Source organism: Oryctolagus cuniculus, chromosome X, assembly GCF_051225735.1.
Source record: "Oryctolagus cuniculus isolate XC-2025 breed Fujian yellow rabbit chromosome X, ASM5122573v1, whole genome shotgun sequence".
NCBI classification, from domain to species: domain Eukaryota; kingdom Metazoa; phylum Chordata; class Mammalia; order Lagomorpha; family Leporidae; genus Oryctolagus; species Oryctolagus cuniculus.
In genome coordinates, this window is record NC_142888.1 from 49,226,410 (window position 1) to 49,246,193 (window position 19,784).

The following is a 19,784-nucleotide window of genomic DNA, read 5'->3' on the forward strand; positions in this document are numbered from 1 at the left end:
AAGTTTGTGGAATTAAAAGATAAGTTTAGTTTGGTGCAAAAGAATTCTGAAATCCATGCATACAAGGAGTCTTCAAAATGTTCATGGAAAGTGTATACCATGAAAAAAATTATTTATGGATTTCAAAAGTTTTTTTTTTTGCACGAAAATAAACATCTTTTAATTCCATTTTCCACCAACTCTTGAAAGTACCCTCCAATGTATTTATTTGGCTATGGTCATTTAGCTCTCTAAAATCTGAGACTAGTAATTCCTGTCAATGACTGTCAATGATGGCTTTTGACTTAAGTAATTCATTCCATCCTTCATTTCAGGGTCTATTGTTATGATAGTTGTCTTTTTTTTTTTCTCTGAACCAGTTTCCGATTGGTGCAGCTGTTGAAGATGCTGCAGTTGCAGCAGTGTACATCTGGAACATTTGGCTGACTTGTTGAACTTCCCCCAGGGAGTACTCCAAGGGAAGGCTGGGAGGGGTGGAAAGGCCAGAACAGTTGCCTGCACATAGAGATGCCAATACTGTCTGGCCATTCCATGGACCATCCTTGTAAAAATCCACCTCCTTTTGGCCCTCAGTTTCCCCATTTTCTCATTGAGGGCATATGTTCCTGCAGCACTGAAGAGAAAACTATTCTGGCTACAGACTATCTCATACAGCATTTGCTGTGTTGTAAAGGGATCAATATATATTTGCTGAATTAATTAACATATCAAGAAATCCCAGAAGAGTGTTTCACCTTTTGTGGGGCAACGCCACTTCAATTCCACTTGGCGTGAGTCCCTTCTCCATGACTTAGAGCAGGTCCCCAGATTCACTGGAGGAGTGAGGCTGCCTGATTCAAAGTCCCTCTGGCTCCCAGGCTCCTGGGTCTCCTTTTCTTCTGGCGAGCCATTGGATTGCAAACACAGCAGGCATAGTTTCATTCCAAACCCAGAACTGTTTTAATTAGTTTAACGTCTGTTAAACGCTTTGAAGATTGAAAGCAACAGATAAGTACTGGATGATGTTATTAACAACTGCAGTTAATTGCAAACATTTCTATTAATGCTGGTTTCTGCCCCCTTTTCTTTGCTCTACTTTCTTTCCAAGGTTCCCAAATTCTTAGCCTCCCCCTTCTTCCCTCCCCCGGATTGGCGCTAAAGGGTTAAATTGGGGCGGAGTCCGGGACTGAAGGACAACGGCAGTCACCAACTGGAACGGGGCAAGCGGGACGAGCTGGGTGGGGCCGTCAGGCTGAGGCAAACCCTCCCACCCCCAGGCCCCGCCCCACGGCTGGAGGCCCGGGCGGAACGGCAGGGGGCGGGGCGCCGAGGCTTGGCGGGCCCTGTGGTTGGGCGTCCCGGCAGCCCCTAGAGGGACGGGGCGGGGTCGGCCGGGCACTCCTCCCTCATTCCCTCGGCGGGCCGAGAGCAGCCCCTCTCTCCCGCCCCTCCTCCTCCCTTTCCCACCCCTCGGAGTGGAGCTGCACATGCGGCTGCTCCCTGCTCCGTCCCGCCCAGCCACCGTCGCGCAGGAACGGGTCCCTGCAGCCCCCAGCCGATGGCAGGACAGTAGCCGCCTGTCAGGGGTCGTGAAGGGCTGAGGCGGACGCAGCGGCTCCCGGGCCTCAGAGAGTAGGTGTCTCCGGAGGCCATGGGCTACCCCGAGGTTGAGCGCAGGGAACCCCTGCCTGCGGCAGCGCCAAGGGAGCGAGGGAGCCAGGGCTGCGGCTGTCGCGGGGCCCCTGCCCGGGCAGGCGAAGGGAACAGCTGCCGACTCTTCCTGGGTTTCTTTGGCCTCTCGCTGGCCCTCCACCTGCTGACGTTGTGCTGCTACCTAGAGTTGCGCTCTGAGTTGCGGCGGGAACGCGGAGCCGAGTCCCGCCTTGGCGGCGCGGGCACCTCTGGCACCCTGAGCAGCACCGGTGGCCTCGACCCCGACGCTCCCATCACCCGCCACCTCGGGCAGCCGTCCCCTCAGCAGCAGCCTTTGGAACCGGGAGAAACCACACTCTCCCCCGACTCCCAGGACGGGCACCAGGTGAGTCACCTAGTAGGGGTGGTGGCGGCGGGGGCCCCCTCCCCTTGTGGGAAGGGCGAGGGCCTTCCACCTCGGGGCCGGGGGAGGACTTTGCCACCTCGAGCCAAGTGAGAGGGCAGCACTGGGGAGGGGGGCCGGCGAGCCGGGGAGAGGTTGCCCACAGCAGGTTGTCCTCGGTTCCCGGCCCAGCTCACCTAGACTCTCTCCGGTCCTCCTTGCCTTGCAAACTCTAGCATGCACCCACCGCTCCGGGCTACGGGCTGCCTCGGGCAAAGTTGGCGACGCTCCCGCCCGGGCTGCGGCGAGGAGGTGCCCGCGCTGCCCCCCTGGCCAACTAACGGCGAAGCTTGGCCCTGGTGCTCCTGGGGAGGTTCTCTGCCCGCGGTGCTTGTTTTTTCGTGTCCAGAGCTGATGCCAGCACTAGCAAGCTCTCCTTTGGAGTTGGAGCTGTAAACAGCTGTAATAACTGCTCCACGCCCGTTGAAACAACTTCGGAACAGTCTTTTCAGCGCGGGGTTCTGGTGCGCTGACCAGAACGTGGGCTTGTTCACACTTACCTGCAATTTGAGACTGATTGTCCTAGGCGTTCTGGTGAGGATCAGCGCCCCTGAGGAATTCTGGTAGAAATATGCTGTCTTGCTAGACAACTTCTGAACAGCAATTTAAAAAATCTATGGAAATAAAACTCACCCTTTGCTTGCTGGTTCTGACTCTTGAGTGAGGTGTGTATGTGTTGACGGGGGGTGCTGTGGAAAGGGTAGGTGTGCAGCATTTTCCCTACTGCTTGCTAGAGAACAGGCATTGACCAATGGAAGCAGTAGTAGTCTCCCAAGTAGTAGTCTCCCAAGAGCAGTTTTTTCTGTTTTGTTTTCTGTTTTTGTTTTTTTTTTTTTCTCTTGCAAGCTTTATGGTGTTTATGCCTTTATTAGCAAACCATTAGCTTTGGTGTTTGTTTTCTATTTTTTTCTAGCTCTTTATTCTAGAAAGCTTAGTGCATATAATGGGAATATTGTCTTGATTGCCATATTTTGTCTTATATGTGAACGTTAGGAGAAGGGTCTGAAGATCCTTTTGAGGAAAAGAATAATAGATACCTCTTGGGGAAGCGGGCAAGTTGTGCAAATAAGTTCCTTGAAGGGAGAGACTCAGGCCTTCTATATTTACCACCACATCCAGAAACACTGCCACTACTCTGTAAACATGATTTGTGCTACTTTGACCTCCCACCCAAAGTTGTACACTTGATAGAGGCATCACATTCACGATCATTTTGTAATGTTAGGATTGACACTTTTTTGTACAATGTACATTGCAAAGTTGCCCTGAGCCTTAAAATGTCTTGCTAGCACACTCCAATTTATATAACCTCTTATCAAAGAAGAGAATCAGCAGACGTGCTTCTCATACTTGAAACTTTAAACACTGCAGCTAAACGATAATTAACTAGGATTCTAGCTCTCTTTCAATGCCCAGTAGAAATTCTTAGCTGCTGAACATTGATATTTTGTGAAAAGATGACAGAATTCAACTTCCTTAGTCAAATGGTGACCAAGACTTTTTGGCATTCAGAATGGACAGAGCTATGTTTATAGACTAAGGATTAGCAGGACAGCTGTACTCTAGGGGTTCTGTGATGGCATGGGACTCTCACAAGTCTGTAGTGGCATTTAGTTGCCTGCCCTTTGCATAGCATTAAAATAGTTCTGTCTGGATTTAAACACAGCTTTCTCTCTTCTGTGCTTTATTCTTTCTGTGTTAGGCTTTTTGAGCAGTAGAAACAAGGATACTGGCTCCTCACATTAGTTGACATCAAGTGGGTTTTTTAGAGTTGTGAAGGGTCATATGAGCCCATTTTGTTTGATTCCCTTGGGGAACACATAGGCCTTGAGGGGGAAGTGACTTGCTCAAGGTCACATCATTACAGTCAAAACTAGGATGGAGTTGCTCTCTTAACTGGAGTTCAGCATTCATTCCTCCGTAGGGCCACTTAGGGGGAAAAAGGATGGAGGGCCATAGTAGAAATTCTACAAAAGAGAGAGCATAGAGCTAAATAATTTCGTTCTATTCCACCTAGATTTTGAATAGACTAAGTTTAACCATGTGTTCCTCATTCTCCTGACGTTCATTTTCAGGATACTTGTAGTATTCTCTGAAGGAATTTTAGTCCAGATTTGACTTAAGTTACTCTTGAGGATATTAGTCTTAGCATGTAACAAATTAAAAAAAAAAGAAAATAAAAAGTTGACTGGCTACTAGAATTAAATTAATACTGCTACATTTTGGGTAAATTTCTAGTGCCCTGGTGCACCCTCTGCTGGCTTTGTAGGGACATTTAATTGCAGTATCTGCTGACAGTCAAAATTCTAAGTTGTGCTGACAGATTCTGATTCATAAATAAGGAAGTAAACAGCCTTGTGGGATTTGGCCACGTAGGTCATATTTTTATATTTTAGTTTTTCAACACAAACAGCTGCTGTTACAGCAACTCTTGGATGGAGAGGAAGAAAGATAAAAATATGCACCCTTCAATGGGCAATGCATTCAGGTTTCTCACTAGTTTATCTGAAAGCAGTGAAGGCAAACTGATAAGAAGAAAATGCAGGAAGATTTCAAGATCTCACCTAATTGGGCAGAACAGTCAGAGGCATAAATTGTGTAAGGTCACACAATTAGGCAAAAGTAAACCTATCCATGCTTATGAGATGATAGACTCTGAGCTCTCAGTTATGACTCTAGAATGGGACCTTGAAATCAATGTAAATGTATGTGTATCATCTCTCAATTTAAAAGCTTTTTTAAACAGGATACAGAAAAGAAGATAGAGAAGTTGGGATAAATAGCAGAGAGATAAGCAAAGTTCTCCAAGGAAAAAGAAAAGTCTACCCAGTGGGGACACAGTTGCTGATGATAAAAAGTGAGAGGAGAGGCAGGCATTTGGCCTAGCAGTTAAGACTAGGTAAGATGCCCTTGTCCCAATATCAGAGTTACCTTGATTGAATATCCTACCTTTGCCCCTGACTCCAGATCTCTGCTAATGTGGACCCTAGGAGGCAGCAGAGATGGGTCAAGTAATGGGTTTCTGCCACCACATATGGGAGACCTAAATTGTATTCCTGCCTCCCAGCTTCAGCTAATGTGGGCATTTAGGGAGTAAACCAGCAGATAGATAGGATCTCTCTCTCTCTCTCTCTCTCTCTCTCCCTCGCTCTCCCTCGCTCTCCCTCGCTCTCCCTCTCTCTCCCTCTCTCTCTTCCTCTCTCTCTCTCTCTCTCTCTCTCACACACACACACACACACACACACATTGGACCTTCTAGAATCTAAACTGTCTCCTTCAGCTGGAATAGCCAGGTAACTATAGATTTATCTGAATACTTGGTGGAGATCATCTCAAGGGCTAGATTCATTTCATTAGTGTCTGACTTAAGATAATACATATACAATATGGTTATTAGAGTAAAATAATTGAAATAAAAATCACTATTGATCATTTTATGGAGAAGTAGATCCAATTGTGAGTGTGATCTTCAAAGGTTAAAAATATGGTAGGCATCATTAGGATATGTCAAAAACAATAGCACAAAACCTTTATCTTCTCCATGTAAAAGATCAAAAGTAGACTTGCTTCTACAGTAAGAGAGGAAATTCTGGTAGCTGCTCCTCAAGAAAAACCTAACAGCTGATAAAAGTCCCCAGAAACTCAATTAAATTGATCAAAAGGATTGAGAGATCTTCTAGTTGTTTTTTTCAATTTGGAGAAAGTTTGAGGGAGGGATATGATCAAAGTCTACCAAGCCATAAGAGAGATGAGTTTTGTGGTCAATATGTTGGTGTAATTTAACAATCCAGTTCAGTAAATCCTTGTAGAAAGCCTGCTGTGCCAGATGCAATGTTAAATATTTGACACCTTTTAATGCTTGAAAAAGTACATCTCATTCAACTCATTGCCCCAAGTGACAGTCTGAGCTATAGATAGATTGCTGAGGGTTTATTCAGAATTGTTGGGGACCTTTGGAATATTTTCATAATTATTTCAGATGGTATAATCGAAGTCAATATGAATGTTCTACAAAACACTTGTGGTATAACTAGACATACCACTATGTATCTAGATTTGACATTACTTATTATCAATCAAGAAAATAATTAGGAATCACTTAAAGTGATTTAAAGTGAGCGTAATGAATAAACTCACTGGTTTTTGTTTGTTTTGTTTTTAGGAAGGTAGCATACAGATAAAATAGTTTCTATGGTTTTAAGTCCAGACTTTTCAGTGTGACACTCAAAGCTTTTAATCAACTAGCTTCATTATACCCATCTATCTTTTTCTCAGTAACTCTACTCCTACAACTCATCCACCATATCCTCTCAGAATCATTCTCTAGTTGTTATTGCTCTTGTGTTTTAAATAAATCTTATGTCTTTACATTAGAGTTTCTAGCTCCTCAGAAATCTGCCTTCTTTTTTGTGTTTCTCCACAATGCCTGACATGGTGCTGGTTACATTTAGAGTCATCAAATACTTGTGGAGGTGAATATTATTTGGGGACTTCGGAGATGTTTACGTAAAACAAAGACATTTTCTGTTTATGTAACAGGCCTGTTTTCCTCAGGTCTTGCAAGGCCTGTGAACTATCAGCTATGCTTAGGTAAGTAAATAGGACCACTGGTAATGTTCCATTGATTTCTAAAATAATTAGAAAGTGGAATGGAGAAGATCCTTAACCATGCGATCCATCTCCAAGTTTCACGCTTTAGCTCAAAGATGGTAGAAAAAGCTTTCTGCAATATATCGCTTGATGTTTTGTTTTACATGCTATTAGGTCTCATCATCTCTTTCTCTTAGATCTTGTGAACAATAATCTGTAATTTATCTATAAATACCTTATAGAGAAAATTTGTTTGTACTGGAGAACTTCTGAAGCCATTTAATTCCCAAGAACACTACCAGGAGAAAACGTTTGCCTTGCTTTTAGGACAGCCCTCAAAAAGGCTGTCTCTGACTCCTCTATAAATATCAAGCATTTAGCTCTTCATTTCTTCCCTTTCTTTAGTTTTCTGTACTTTTTAAATGTTGTATAACACATACAGAAAATGCACAGATCATAATTATACAATTTGATGAATTACTACAAGCACCCAGGTCAAGAAATAAAACATTAGTAGCACCCTGCATTCCCTATTTTGCCCCATCGTTATCACTATATCATTCTTGCTCTCCAAAGTTAATGACTAATCTGACTTCTGTTTTTTTAAATTTTTATTATATATTTGAGAGGTAGAGTTACAGACAGAAAGAGGAAGAGACAGAGAGAAAGGTCTTCCATCCTCTGGTTCACTGCCCAAATGGCCACAATGGCCAGAGCTGAGCTGATCTGAAGCCAGGAGCCAGGAGCCAGGAGCTTCTTCCAGGTCTCCCATGTGCATGCAGAGGCCCAAGCACTTGGGTCATCCTCTGCTGCTTTCTCAGGCCATAGCAGAGAGCTGGATTGGAAGAGGAGCAGCTGGGATATGAACCGGTGCCCCTATGGTATGCTGGCACTGCAAGTGGCTTAGCCCACTATGCCACAGCACCAGCCCCTATCCTGACTTCTAACATGGCAGATTAGTTTTGCCCACATTGAACTTGATGTAAATGAAATCAATGTAGTCTTTCGGGATTGATGTATTTTGATTAACACTGTGTTTGGGATGTCCATTCCTATGGTATGCCATTGTAGTTTTTTATTTGTACTTATATATATATTTCCAGTGTTTGAATAGATCTTATTTATTTATTTATTCATTTAGTGAAAATAGTTATATAGATTATTTCCAGTTTGTAGTTATTATGAATAATGTTGATACCAGTATTATTGTACATGTCTTTTGGTTACATGTATTTGAATTTCTGTTGAGAGTATACCTAGAATTAGAGTTGCTGGGTCATGAGGAATGCAATTTCTTTATTGAAAATAATGGTTTTGCTAAGCGATCATACCAATTTACATCCCCTCCAGCCATGTATGAGAATTCCAATTGTTCCACATCCTTACTAACATTTGGTATTGTCAGTCTTTTTCATCATAACCATGCTGATGGGTAAGTGTGTAATAATATCTCATGATTTTAATGGGCAATTCTGAGAAGACTGGTGAGGTTGTGCTCCCTTTCATACATTTATTATCCATTTTTATATATTCTATGAAGTTCTGGAACAGGCTTTTTGGCTTATTTTTCTGTCAAGTTATCTGTCCTTTGTTATCATTTTTTAGGAATTCCTTATGTACTCTGGCTGTGAACCATTTTTGTATTTTTTTGTGTTAGAAAACTCTCCCCAGTGGAGACACAGTTGCTGATGATAAAAAGTGAAAGGAGGGTCAGGCATATGGCCTAGCAGGTAAGACACTAGATAGAATACCCATGTCCCATATCAGAGTACCCGGATTCAATACCCTACTCCTACTCCTGACTCCAGATCTCTGCTAATGCAGACCCTAGGAGGCAGGAGTGATGACTCAAATAATTCTTTGTCTTATCTTTCTTTATGATATACTTTGGTGAATGAGCATTTTTGATTTTAATATATTAGTCTCGTATTTCAGTATTTTATGATTAGTGTTTTATGTTCCATTTAAGAAACATTTTCCTATTTTGAGACCATGTAAATATTCTCTCATATTATCTCCTAGAAGCTTTATATTTTTACCATTCACATTTAGATCTGCAGTTCACCTAGAATTTGCTTTTATATATAGTTAGATAGAGAGGCCAAGATCTCTTATTTTCCATATAGATATTCAACAGATCTAATGTCATTTATCATAAGCAGTATCTTTCCTCACACTTCTCTGCAGTGTCACCTTTGTCATAAATCAGGCATCTGAATATGTGCAAGATTGTTTCTGAAGTGTTTGCTCTATTGGTCTATTTGTCATTGCACTATTTATTAGCGTATTTTCTGTTGTTATAACAAAATACCTGAGATTTGGTACTTATAAAGAAAAGAGGTTTATTTAGCTCACAGTTTTAGAGATTCAAGAGAATGGTACCAACATTGGTGTGGCTCTGTTGAGGGCCCTCTTGGATGAATCACAACGTGGCAGAGAAGCAGAAAGAGAAATGAATGTGCAGAAGAAGATAGGCATGTGGAGTGGCTCTGCTTTATAACAACCCACTTTTGCAAGAACTCACTCTAGGAAGAAGCAATGCACTCCATGAGACCAACATAAATCCTTCTAAGGGCAGCACCCTGAGTGACCCAACTGCCTTGCACTAGGCCCCATCTTTTAAAGGTTCCACTGTCTCAACACCACCACTATGAGGACCAAGTCTCCAGTATATGAACTCTTGATAGACAAAACACTTCCAAACCACAGCATACTACTACCACAGAACTAGTCACTAGACTTTAAAATAAGCCTTTTAAAAAAAGATTTATTTATTTATTTGAAAGTCAGAGGTACACAAAGAGACAAGGGGAGAGAGAGAGAGAGAGGTCTTCTATCCACTGGTTCACTCCCCAATTGGCTGCAATGGCTGGAGCTGCACTGATCCAAAGCCAGGAACCAGGAGCTTCTTTCGGGTCTCCCATGTAGGTGCAGGGGCCCAAGGACTTGGGTCATCTTCTACTGCTTTCCCAAGCTCATTAGCAAAGAGCTGGATGGGAAGTGGAGCAGCCAGGACTCAAGCTGATGCCCACATGGGATGCCGGTGCTGCAGGCAGTGGCCCTTTCTGTACTATATTTATCTTAAGGAATTTGATATTTTTTGATGCCAAAAAATATCTATAGTGGCTTCTGTGATCTTCCACTCAAAACAACATTTACGAATTGAAGACTTATTCCCTCAAATGCTGGAAGAACTGTTAGAAGACAGATCTCTGCTGAGAGTTCTTTTTCGAACATTCTTTAGTGGAAAAAAAAAACTGTTTCACCCAAGGAGAAGCCTTCTTAAGGGCAGCCTGCATCCAACCACTGGCCAATGGACAGCTATAAAGGCCTTCCCCTTTATTTCAAATCGGGAAAACTTTCATGGGCCATACCAGCTCCAGAGGTGCCTATGAAGTTGGCTAGGGTCATTTTGGACTGTTTATTTCACTTTTCTTGCATATATGTTGATTTTGAAAGAACTTCCTAATAAAATCCTTGTGTGGTAATCTAATCTATGTCTCCCAGACTGCTTCACAGGAAACCAAGCATGGGGTCTGCATAATTTAAAAAAGCTTTTATTTCTTTATTTTTATCCATTTGAGAGAGAGAAAGAGAGAGAGATCAATCCATCTACTTATTCACTTCCCAAATGCCCACAACAGAGAGGGCTGGGCTAGGCTGAAGCCAGGATGCTGGATCTCAGTCCAATTCTCCCATGTGAGTGCCAGTGACCCAAGTATTTGAACCATCACCTGCTGTCTCCCAGGGTGCATACTAGCAGGAAACTGGAATTGGAAGTGTAGTTGGGACTCAAACCCAGGCAGTTCAATATGGGATACAGGCATCCTAAGCAGCATCCTAAACACTGTGCCAGATACCCACCCTGGCTATATAATTTTTTAATCCCATTTTACTTTCTTCTTGGTGATGTTTACAAATTAGTGTAGTTTTATGTATTGATTTTGTATCCTGCAATTTGCTGAACTCACTTATTAATTCTAATCATTTATCTGTAGATTATTTGGGATATTTTCACATACTACTATAATACCATTGTGGAAAATGACAAGTTTTTTTATGTGTATTTTTAAAAATTCTTATCTTATCTGACTGAACTGGCTAGAACATTTGGAACAATTTGAATTGTGGTAGTGATAGAAAGCATCCTTATCCTATTCCCAGTTTCAGAAGAAAAACTTTAAACATTTCACTGTTAGGCATCATCTTTGTTTTAAGTGTTTTTTGTTTGTTCAGGTTACCTTCAGCAGTTTAAAAATTTCTTTCTAGTCCTAGTTTACTAAGATTTTTTCCGTAATCCTAAATGGATATGTCATTATAGCAGATGGTTTTCTTGTATCTATTGAGATAATCATATGCTTTTTCTACTTTATTCTGTTAATGTGGTATTAAAACAACATTGCACTCCTGGAATAAATTCTAGTCAGTCTTGTTGTATTTTATATATTGCTGGATTTGTTTGGCTAACATTTCATTTAGGATCTTTGCATGGGAACCCGTGAATGAGATTAGCCTGTAATTTTCCTTATCTAATTATAAGGTTTGGATATCAAATTATGTTGTCCTTTATAAAGTTAATTAAAAATGTTTCTTCGTTATTTTTTCACCATTAACATTTATGTAAATTGGTAATGTGCCTTCTATAGTGTTTGGTGGAATTGATGGAGCCATTTTGCTCTGGGAGGATTTTAAATCTTATTTTTGATGTCTTCATAGATGTAGAACTTTTAGAAATAAACTGAATAAAAGAAGTGAAACATCTGTACATTGAAAACTTTAAAATATTGATGGAAGAAACTGAAGAAGACACAAATAAAAAGGAAGATATTCTGTGTTCATGGATTATAAGAATTACTACTGTTAGAACATCTGTACTTACCAAAGTGATATAGCAATTCAATATATCCCTATCAAAATTCCAATGACAGTATTCATAGAAATAGAAAAAAATCCTAAAATTTGTGTGGAACCACAGAAGACTTCAAATGGCCAAAGCAATTTTGAGCAAAAAGAATAACATTGGAGGCATCCTATTACCTACCTTCAAATTATACTACAAAGCTATAGTAACCAAAACAACATGGTACTGGCATAAAAACAAACACATACATTAATTGAGCAGAATAGAGAGCCCAGAAATAAATCTATACATTTATAGTCAGTTGATTTTTGACAAAGGAGCCAAGAACACACAATAGGGAAAAGGCAATCTCTTCAATAAATGGTGCTGGTGAAACTGGATACCCACATGTGGAAGAATGAAATCCTATCATTATCTTACACTATATACAAAATTCAACTCAAACATATAAAAAAAACTACATATAAGGTAAGACCTGAAACTATAAAATCATTAGAAGATAGACAAATGGATTTATAGCAAGCAAAAAAACTTCTAAGAAGCAATCAAAAGAGTGAAGGGACTATGTATTTTATATGAAAATATGTTTTCAAATTATACATTTGCATCACCATTACGGGTTACTACTCAAAATATATAAGAAGCTCTAAGAATTCAATAGCAAGAAAACAAATTTTTTTTCAGATTTTTCTTGTGTTAGTAAAGCCTTTTTTTAAATTTTTTTTTATTTGAAAGGCAGAGTTACAGAGAGAGGTCTTCCATCAGTTGGTTCACTCCCCAGATGGCTGCGCCAATCCGAAGCCAGGAGCCAGGAGCTTCTTCTGGGTCTCCCACACGGATACAGGGGCTCAAGAACTTGGGCCATCTTCTACTGTTTTTCCAGGCCATAGCAGAGAGATGAATCAGAAGAGGAGCAGCTGGGACTAGAACCAGTGCCCGTATGGGATGCCGGCACTTCAGGCCAGGGCTATAACCTGCTGCGCCACAGCGCTGGCCCCTAGAAAACAAATATTTTTAAGGGGCAAACAACCTGTATGATAATTTCTCAGAAGAAGACATAAAATGACAAACAAATATATGAAAAATACTGAACATCACTCAACATCAGAGAAATGCAAATTAAAATTACAATGAGATCTCATTTCATACCTATTAGAATGTCTATTCTCAAAAAGACAGAAAGTAACAAATGCTGATGAGAATGTAGAGAAAGAGGAATTCTCATATACTGTTGGTGGAATGTAAATTAGTACAGCCATTATGGAAAAAAGTATGGAGGTTCCATATATGTGTGTGTGTGTGTGTGTGTGTGTGTGTGTATCTCCAAAGGAAATTAAATCAGTAAGTCCAAGAGATGTCTGCACCCCCATGTTTATTGTGCATTCTTCACAATAGCTAAGATATGGAATCAACCTAATTGTTCATCAGCAGATAAGTAGATAAAGAAAATATGGAGTACACAGGATATTTCAAAAAGGTTATGGAAATGGAATTAAAAGATAAGATATTTTGGTGCAAAAAGATCAAAATGCATGCATAGTTTTCATAATATGCCTTTTCCATGGTTGATTTGGAGACATCTTCATATCTGCTGTTGATACTTTTTTTTTAAGTTTCTGTTTGTCTACAAGTATGTCTATTTCACCTTTTTTTCAAAGGGCTTTAATGGGTATGGAATTCTAGGTTAGCAGTTTTTTTTTTTTTTCTTTCAGAATTTTGAAGAAACCATGTCTTTGCATACTGGCTTCCATTTTATCTGCTGGGAAATAAGCTGGAATTTTTGTATTTTAATCTTTGTGCCTTTTTCTCTTTTTTTATATCTTTCTCTTTGTTTTTGGGTTTTAGTAATTTTACCATGTTGTGCTTATGCATGGTTTTCTTTATATTTATGATGTGCTTATGATTGATTTTCTTTATATTTGTCTTTTCTTTGGAGTTCATAGTATTTGAATCTGTGGCTTGATGCTTATTGGCTGGTTTTGAAAAATTCTCAGCTACTATTTCTTAAATATTGTTCCTGTCCTATCCTCTTTCTAGTCTTTTTAAGATTCAGTTACAATTTTGCCTTAGTCTGTATGGGCTGCACTAAAGAAATGCCATAGACTCGGTTACTTATAAACAATAGAAATTTATTGCTCACAGTTCTAGAGGCTGGAAAATACAAGATCAAGGGAGTGGCAGATTCTTTGTCTGATGAGAACTCACTGCCTGATTCATAGAGTGATACCTTCTTGTCTATCCTCTATGGTAGAAGGGACAAATGAGCATCCTGGTCCTATTTTATAAGGACACTAATGTTAGGAAAATGGCGCAGTCTTTTCTGTGGTGCAATCTACACCTGATTTACATCCTATGCCCTGGTTCCCACCACCATTGCTGAAAGCCACATAGCCACATGGCTACCTGTGCCAAGCTCCACCCCCAACCTAATGGGATTGGCTAATTCCTACCTCCCTGCCCGACCCCCAGAAAAGGTATATTAGACCCCCTTCCCAGACACGTGGCCCTTTTTTCCCCTTCATCACCCCACCCCTCCGGTCTGTTGGGTTTTCCCCAATAAACCCTTTCCCTTACTCCGGTGTTTGGTGTGTTTTGTGATGGCCTAATAGAAATAGATAACACACTAATCTCATTTGTGAGGAGCTTGCCCTTATGATTTAATCACCTTCCCAAATCCTCACCTAATACCATCACTTTGATAAATTAGGTTTCAACAAATTTTGGGGACACACATTTTCTTAGCACTCATTGTATCTCTTACGTATTTTTTTCTCTGTACTTCATTGTAGATATTTTCTTCTGATCTATGTTACAATTCATTAATTTTCTCTAGATTTTTCACATCTCCAGTTAAACTTACCCATTGAGTTCTTAATATCACTTATCACATATTTTTTAAACAGTTTATTTATTTGAAAGGCAGAATGACAGGGAGGAGGAGATGGACAGGGAGACGGAGAGTGCCAGGCCCATGCTAGGAACCCAGAACACTATCTGGGTATCCCATGTGGATGTTAGGAACCCAAGTACTTGGGCTGTCAACCTCTGCTCTATAGGTGCACTATCAGGAAGCTGGATCATAAGCACAGCATAGCTAGAGTGTGAAGCAGGCTCTCCAGCACAGGATTCAGGCATCTCCAGTGGTGGCTCAACAGGTTGAGCCATAAGACCTGCCCCCTCCCCCATTTTTTTTTTATTTCTAGAATTTTCAGTTGGTTCCTTTTAAAACAAAAAGATTTATTTTATTTATTTGAAAGAGTTACAGAGAGAGGTAGAAACAGAGAGAGAGGTACAGACCGACAGGCCTTCCATCCTCTGGTTCACTCCCCAAAGGGTTCCAATGGCTGGAACTGAGCCAATTCAAAGCCAGGAGCCAGAAGCTTCTTCCAGCTCTCCCACGCGGGTACAGAGGCCCAAGCACTTAGACCATCTTCCACTGCTTTCCCAGGCCATGGCAGAGAGTTGGATTGGAAGTGGAGCAGCCGGGTCTTGAACCCATGCCCATAGGAGATGCTAGCACTGGAGGCCAGGGTTTTAACCTGTTGCACCACAGTGCCGGCCCCTCATTGGTTCCCTTTACAAATAGTATTAAATTCCTTGCCAAAATGCACAATTAAATCTTTTATTTTTCAGGACATATTAGTCATAATTGTGTGAAAAATCTTCATTTGATAACTGTATTTTCTCGTTCCTCTAGGGTACAGTTCTATTGTTAATTGTGTATCTTGATTTTCTCTCACTTTGCCTGTTTCCTCAGAGGCCTGGTTATGTTTGATTGAGTGGCAGACATTATACATGAAAATTATAGTAAAAATGCTTTGAGACTGCAGTTTTTATCTTTATCCAACAAGGATTTATGCTCACTTCTGGCAGGTGGTTCTAGGGAATAGAAATCCCTCATCCCCTTAATCCAATATGAGATTTGAAGCTGGCGTTCAGTTCAAGTAAAGATTGATTTACTTTCCCTTTTAGTATCTATTTCTTCTAAGTTGGGATCCAAAGATTAAGAAATTTTCTAGGGTTCTCTCTCCTTATTGGGTCTTTTTTCTTTCTTTCTTTCTTTCTTTCTTTTTTTTTTTTTTTTTTTGGACAGGCAGAGTGGACAGTGAGAGAGAGAGACAGAGAGAAAGGTCCTCCTTTTGCCGTTGGTTCACCCTCCAATGGCCGCCACGGCTGGCGCGCTGCGGCCGGTGCACCGCGTTGATCTGAAGGCAGCCAGATACTTATCCTGGTCTCCCATGGGGTGCAGGGCCCAAGGACTTGGGCCATCCTCCACTGCACTCCCTGGCCACAGCAGAGGGCTGGCCTGGAAGAGGGGCAACCGGGACAGAATCCGGCGCCCCGACCGGGACTAGAACCCGGTGTGCTGGCGCCGCAAGGCAGAGGATTAGCCTAGTGAGCCATGGTGCCGGCCGGTCTTTTTTCTTTATGCTTCTTAAAAATTTATCTATTTATTTGAAAGAGTTACAGAGAGAGAAAGAGAGATTGATCTTCCACCCGCTGGTCTACTCCCTGGATAGTCACAACAGACAGCATGGGGCCAGGCCAAAGCCAGGAGTCAGGAGCTTCTTTCAGGTCTCCCACATGGGCAACAGGGGCCCAAGCACTTGGATCATCTTCTGCTGCTTTCCCAGGCCATTTGCAAGAAGATAGATCAGAAGTGGAGCATCATAATATGAACCAGCACCCATATGGGATGCTGGTGTTATAGGTAGTGGCTTTATTTGCTACATCACAACATGGGCTCCCTTGATGGGTCTTGAGTTCCAGTTTTTGTTCTCTTCGCACCTTGATTCTGTCAAAACCTCTGTTTTCCTTCAGCTGACTCTTCTGGGATCAGCCAATGACCAGAAGAGACAAAAAGATATAAATAGATCTTGTGAATTTTCTTTTTATCTGATGCCTTCCCCTCATAATACTGCATAGTCCTTTAAGATTTCAGATATTTTCAAATATGTATGGGGGTACTTCAAAATGTGGAAAAATAGAATTAGAACACAAATTTATTTCAGTACAGAAGTTTATTGAAATCCATGCATAGTTTATTTTTAATACACATTTTCCATGATATTTTTTTAATTTAAGAGAGACACAGAGCAAAGAGAGCTCTCAGCTGCTGGTTCACTCCTCAGATACCCACAATGGCTGGGGCTGGGGCTGGGGCAGGCCAAAGCCAGGGTCTGGAACTCAATGCAGATCTCTCATGCAGGTGACAGGGAACCAAGTGCATGAGCCATCACCTGCTGCTTCCCAGGGAATGCATTAATAGGAAGCAGGAAGCTGAGATCGGGAACAGAGCTTGGACTTGAACTTAGGCTTGAAATCCTATGTGAGGTACTGACATCCCAACTGGCTGTTTAACCCTAGGCCAAACTCCTGTCCCTTCCATGAATTTTTGAAAAACTCTTATGTTATAGCTTGTTCAAAATTTCTTGTGGTTTTGAGTAGGAAATTTAGTCCAAATTGCTTATGTTTCTATTGCTAGAAGAAGAATCAGTTAGTCATTTCTTCAACAATATTGATCATATCCTATGTATCATGCACTATACAAAGCAGTGGAGATACAACTGTTGAATGGGTTAGTGTCAGTTCCTTCCATCATGGAATTTACAGTCAAGTGAACAAGAAGGTACAATACAATTTGATAATACAATGATAAGGTTAATCAAAAGATGATCTGGAGCACTAAGGAGGAATACGTGGCTCAAACTTTTGAAATCAAGGCATATTTTCTTGACAAGGCATCTTCTAAGCTTAAGCCAGAAAAAAAGTAAGACTATCTAGAATAAGACTGTTTTAGGCTAGAGGCCTGGAGATGAGAGAAAATTTGGCATATTCAGGGAATATAAAACCCAGTTTCTGGGACTGGCTTTGTGGTGTAGTAAGCTAAGCTTCCACATTTGGCTCTGGCATCCTGTAAGGGCACCAGTTTGTGTCCTGGCTGCTTGTTTTCTCTCTCTCTCTCTTTTTTTTTTTTTGACAGGCAGAGTGGACAGTGAGAGAGAGAGAGACAGAGAGAAAGGTCTTCCTTTTCCATTGGTTCACCCTCCAATGGCTGCTGCGGCTGGCGCTGATCCAAAGCCAGGAGCCAGGTGCTTCTCCTGGTCTCTCATGTGGGTGCAGGGCCCAAGCACTTGGGCCATCCTCCACTGCACTCCCAGGCCACAGCAGAGAGCTGGACAGGAAGAGGAGCAACCGGGACAGAATCCGGTGCCCCAACCGGGACTAGAACCTGGTGTGCCGGCGCTGCAGGTGGAGGATTAGCCTATTGAGCTGCGGCGCCGGTCCTGGCTGCTTGTCTTCTTATCCAACTCTCTGCTATGGTCTGCAAAAGCAGTGGAAGATGGCACAAGTCCTTGGGCCCCTGTACCCACGTAGGAGACCCAGAGGATGCTCCTGGCTCCTGGCTCCTGGCTTTGGATCGTTGCAGCTCCGGCCATTGCGGCCAACTGTGGAGTGAACCAGTGGATGGAAGACCTCTCTCTCTCTCTCTCTCTCTCTCATTCCTTCTGTCTGTGTGTAACTCTGCCTCTCAGATAAAAAACAAACAGTTTCTGTAAAGCTACAGTTATCAGAAAATGTGGCACTGGCATAAGGAAGATATATAGATCAATGGAACAGAATTGAGAGTACAGAAATAAATCCTTATATTGTAATTCATTGATTTTTGACAAAAATAGCAAGATAATTCATTGGAGGAACAATACTTTGTTTAGCATTGGTTCTGGAAAAATAAAATATCTGCATCAAAAAAGATGAACTGGGCCATGCATTATGTATGTATACATCATACCCCAAAATTAACTCAAAATGGACTATATGCTTAAATATAAGTGTCAAAGCAATAATACTTTTAGAAGAAAAGGTAGAAGATACTCAAGATCTCAGGTTTGGTGAGGATTTCTTAGATTACACCAAAAAAGTCCAAAAAGTAGTGAGATGAAAATAAACATGATAGACTTGGAGAAAATATTTGCAAAACATAACTCCATTGAAAACTTGTATCCAGAATTTGCAAAGAACACCTGAAATGGATTAATAAGAAATAAATCAAACCAAAAATGGGCAAAATATATGAACAAATATTTCACTGCAAGGGATACATAAATGCTAAATCTAAATAAATACATGAAAAGATGCTCAACATGATTATCCATCATGGAAATGCAAATTAAAACCACAATGAGATACCATTTCACACCCACTAGAATAACTATAATGAAAAAGACAATAAGAAGTGTAAATGTGTAGAATGCTCATACATTGCTGGTGAGAATATAAAATGATGCAGCTGTTTTGGAAAACAGTTTGTCAGTTCCTTAATAAGTTAACATAGAGTTACCATATGACCAAGTGATTCCACTCCTAGGCATATACCCAAAAGAATGGAAAGCATATGTTCACAGAAAACCTCTAACCAAATGTTCATAGCAGAATTATTCATAATAGCCAAAAAATGGAAACAACCCAAATATCTGATGAATAGACAAACAAATGTGGTATAATATTATATACAATAAATATTTTTCAGCCTTAAAAAGGAATGAAGTATGCATACATGCTATAACATGGCTGAATCTCCAAAATACTATGCTAAGTGAAAGAAGCCTGTTACACAGAAAAACCACATTGTATGATTCCATTTGTATGAGGTGTCCAGAATAGAAAAATAGAGAGAGACAACAGTAAGATTAGTGGATGTCTGAGGGTCAGTGGTAGGAATGAAGATTAGCTGAGTATGGGCATGGTGGCATTTATTGGAGGGATGAAAATATTCTAAAACTGATTTACCACAGGTGATAGAAGTAGAACTTGAAAGAAAAGAGATCCTGCAAAAGATATCATGAAGTTACACAATTCAGTTCAGTTACAAAACATTAACTTGTACACCTAAAATAGATGAATTCTGTAGTTTGTGAATTATATCTAAGTGAAGCTGTTTCTAAAAAGTGTTTGATACAAAGAAGATGATCAATAATTGTGTAAGAGGCTTTTTTTCCTGAGTGATACCTATTTTTTTTTTGACAGGCAGAGTGGACAGTGAGAGAGAGAGACAGAGAGAAAGGTCTTCCTTTGCCGCTGGTTCACCCTCCAATGGCCGCCGCGGCCGGCGCGCTGCAGCCGGCGCACCGCGCTGATCCGATGGCAGGAGCCAGGAGCCAATGTGCTTTTCCTGGTCTCCCATGGGGTGCAGGGCCCAAGCACCTGGGCCATCCTCCACTGCACTCCCTGGCCACAGCAGAGGGCTGGCCTGGAAGA

The 19,784-nt window shown here is 41.2% G+C and overlaps 1 protein-coding gene across 4 annotated transcripts in view; it reads left to right on the forward strand.

Moving 5' to 3' along the window:
- The first annotated feature begins 1,383 nt into the window (after positions 1–1,383).
- EDA (ectodysplasin A) overlaps positions 1,384–19,784 on the forward strand; it is a 358,959-nt gene continuing 340,558 nt past the window's right edge. For 3 of the 4 annotated variants that reach the window (XM_002720063.6, XM_008272739.5, XM_017349960.4), the window contains exon 1: positions 1,391–2,017. In XM_002720063.6, coding sequence (XP_002720109.1) covers positions 1,631–2,017 — 387 coding nt within the window. In that variant the 5' untranslated portion in view covers positions 1,391–1,630. Of the gene's footprint in view, positions 2,018–19,784 lie in introns of all 4 variants that reach the window. The other variant, XM_008272738.5, reaches the window with a different exon arrangement.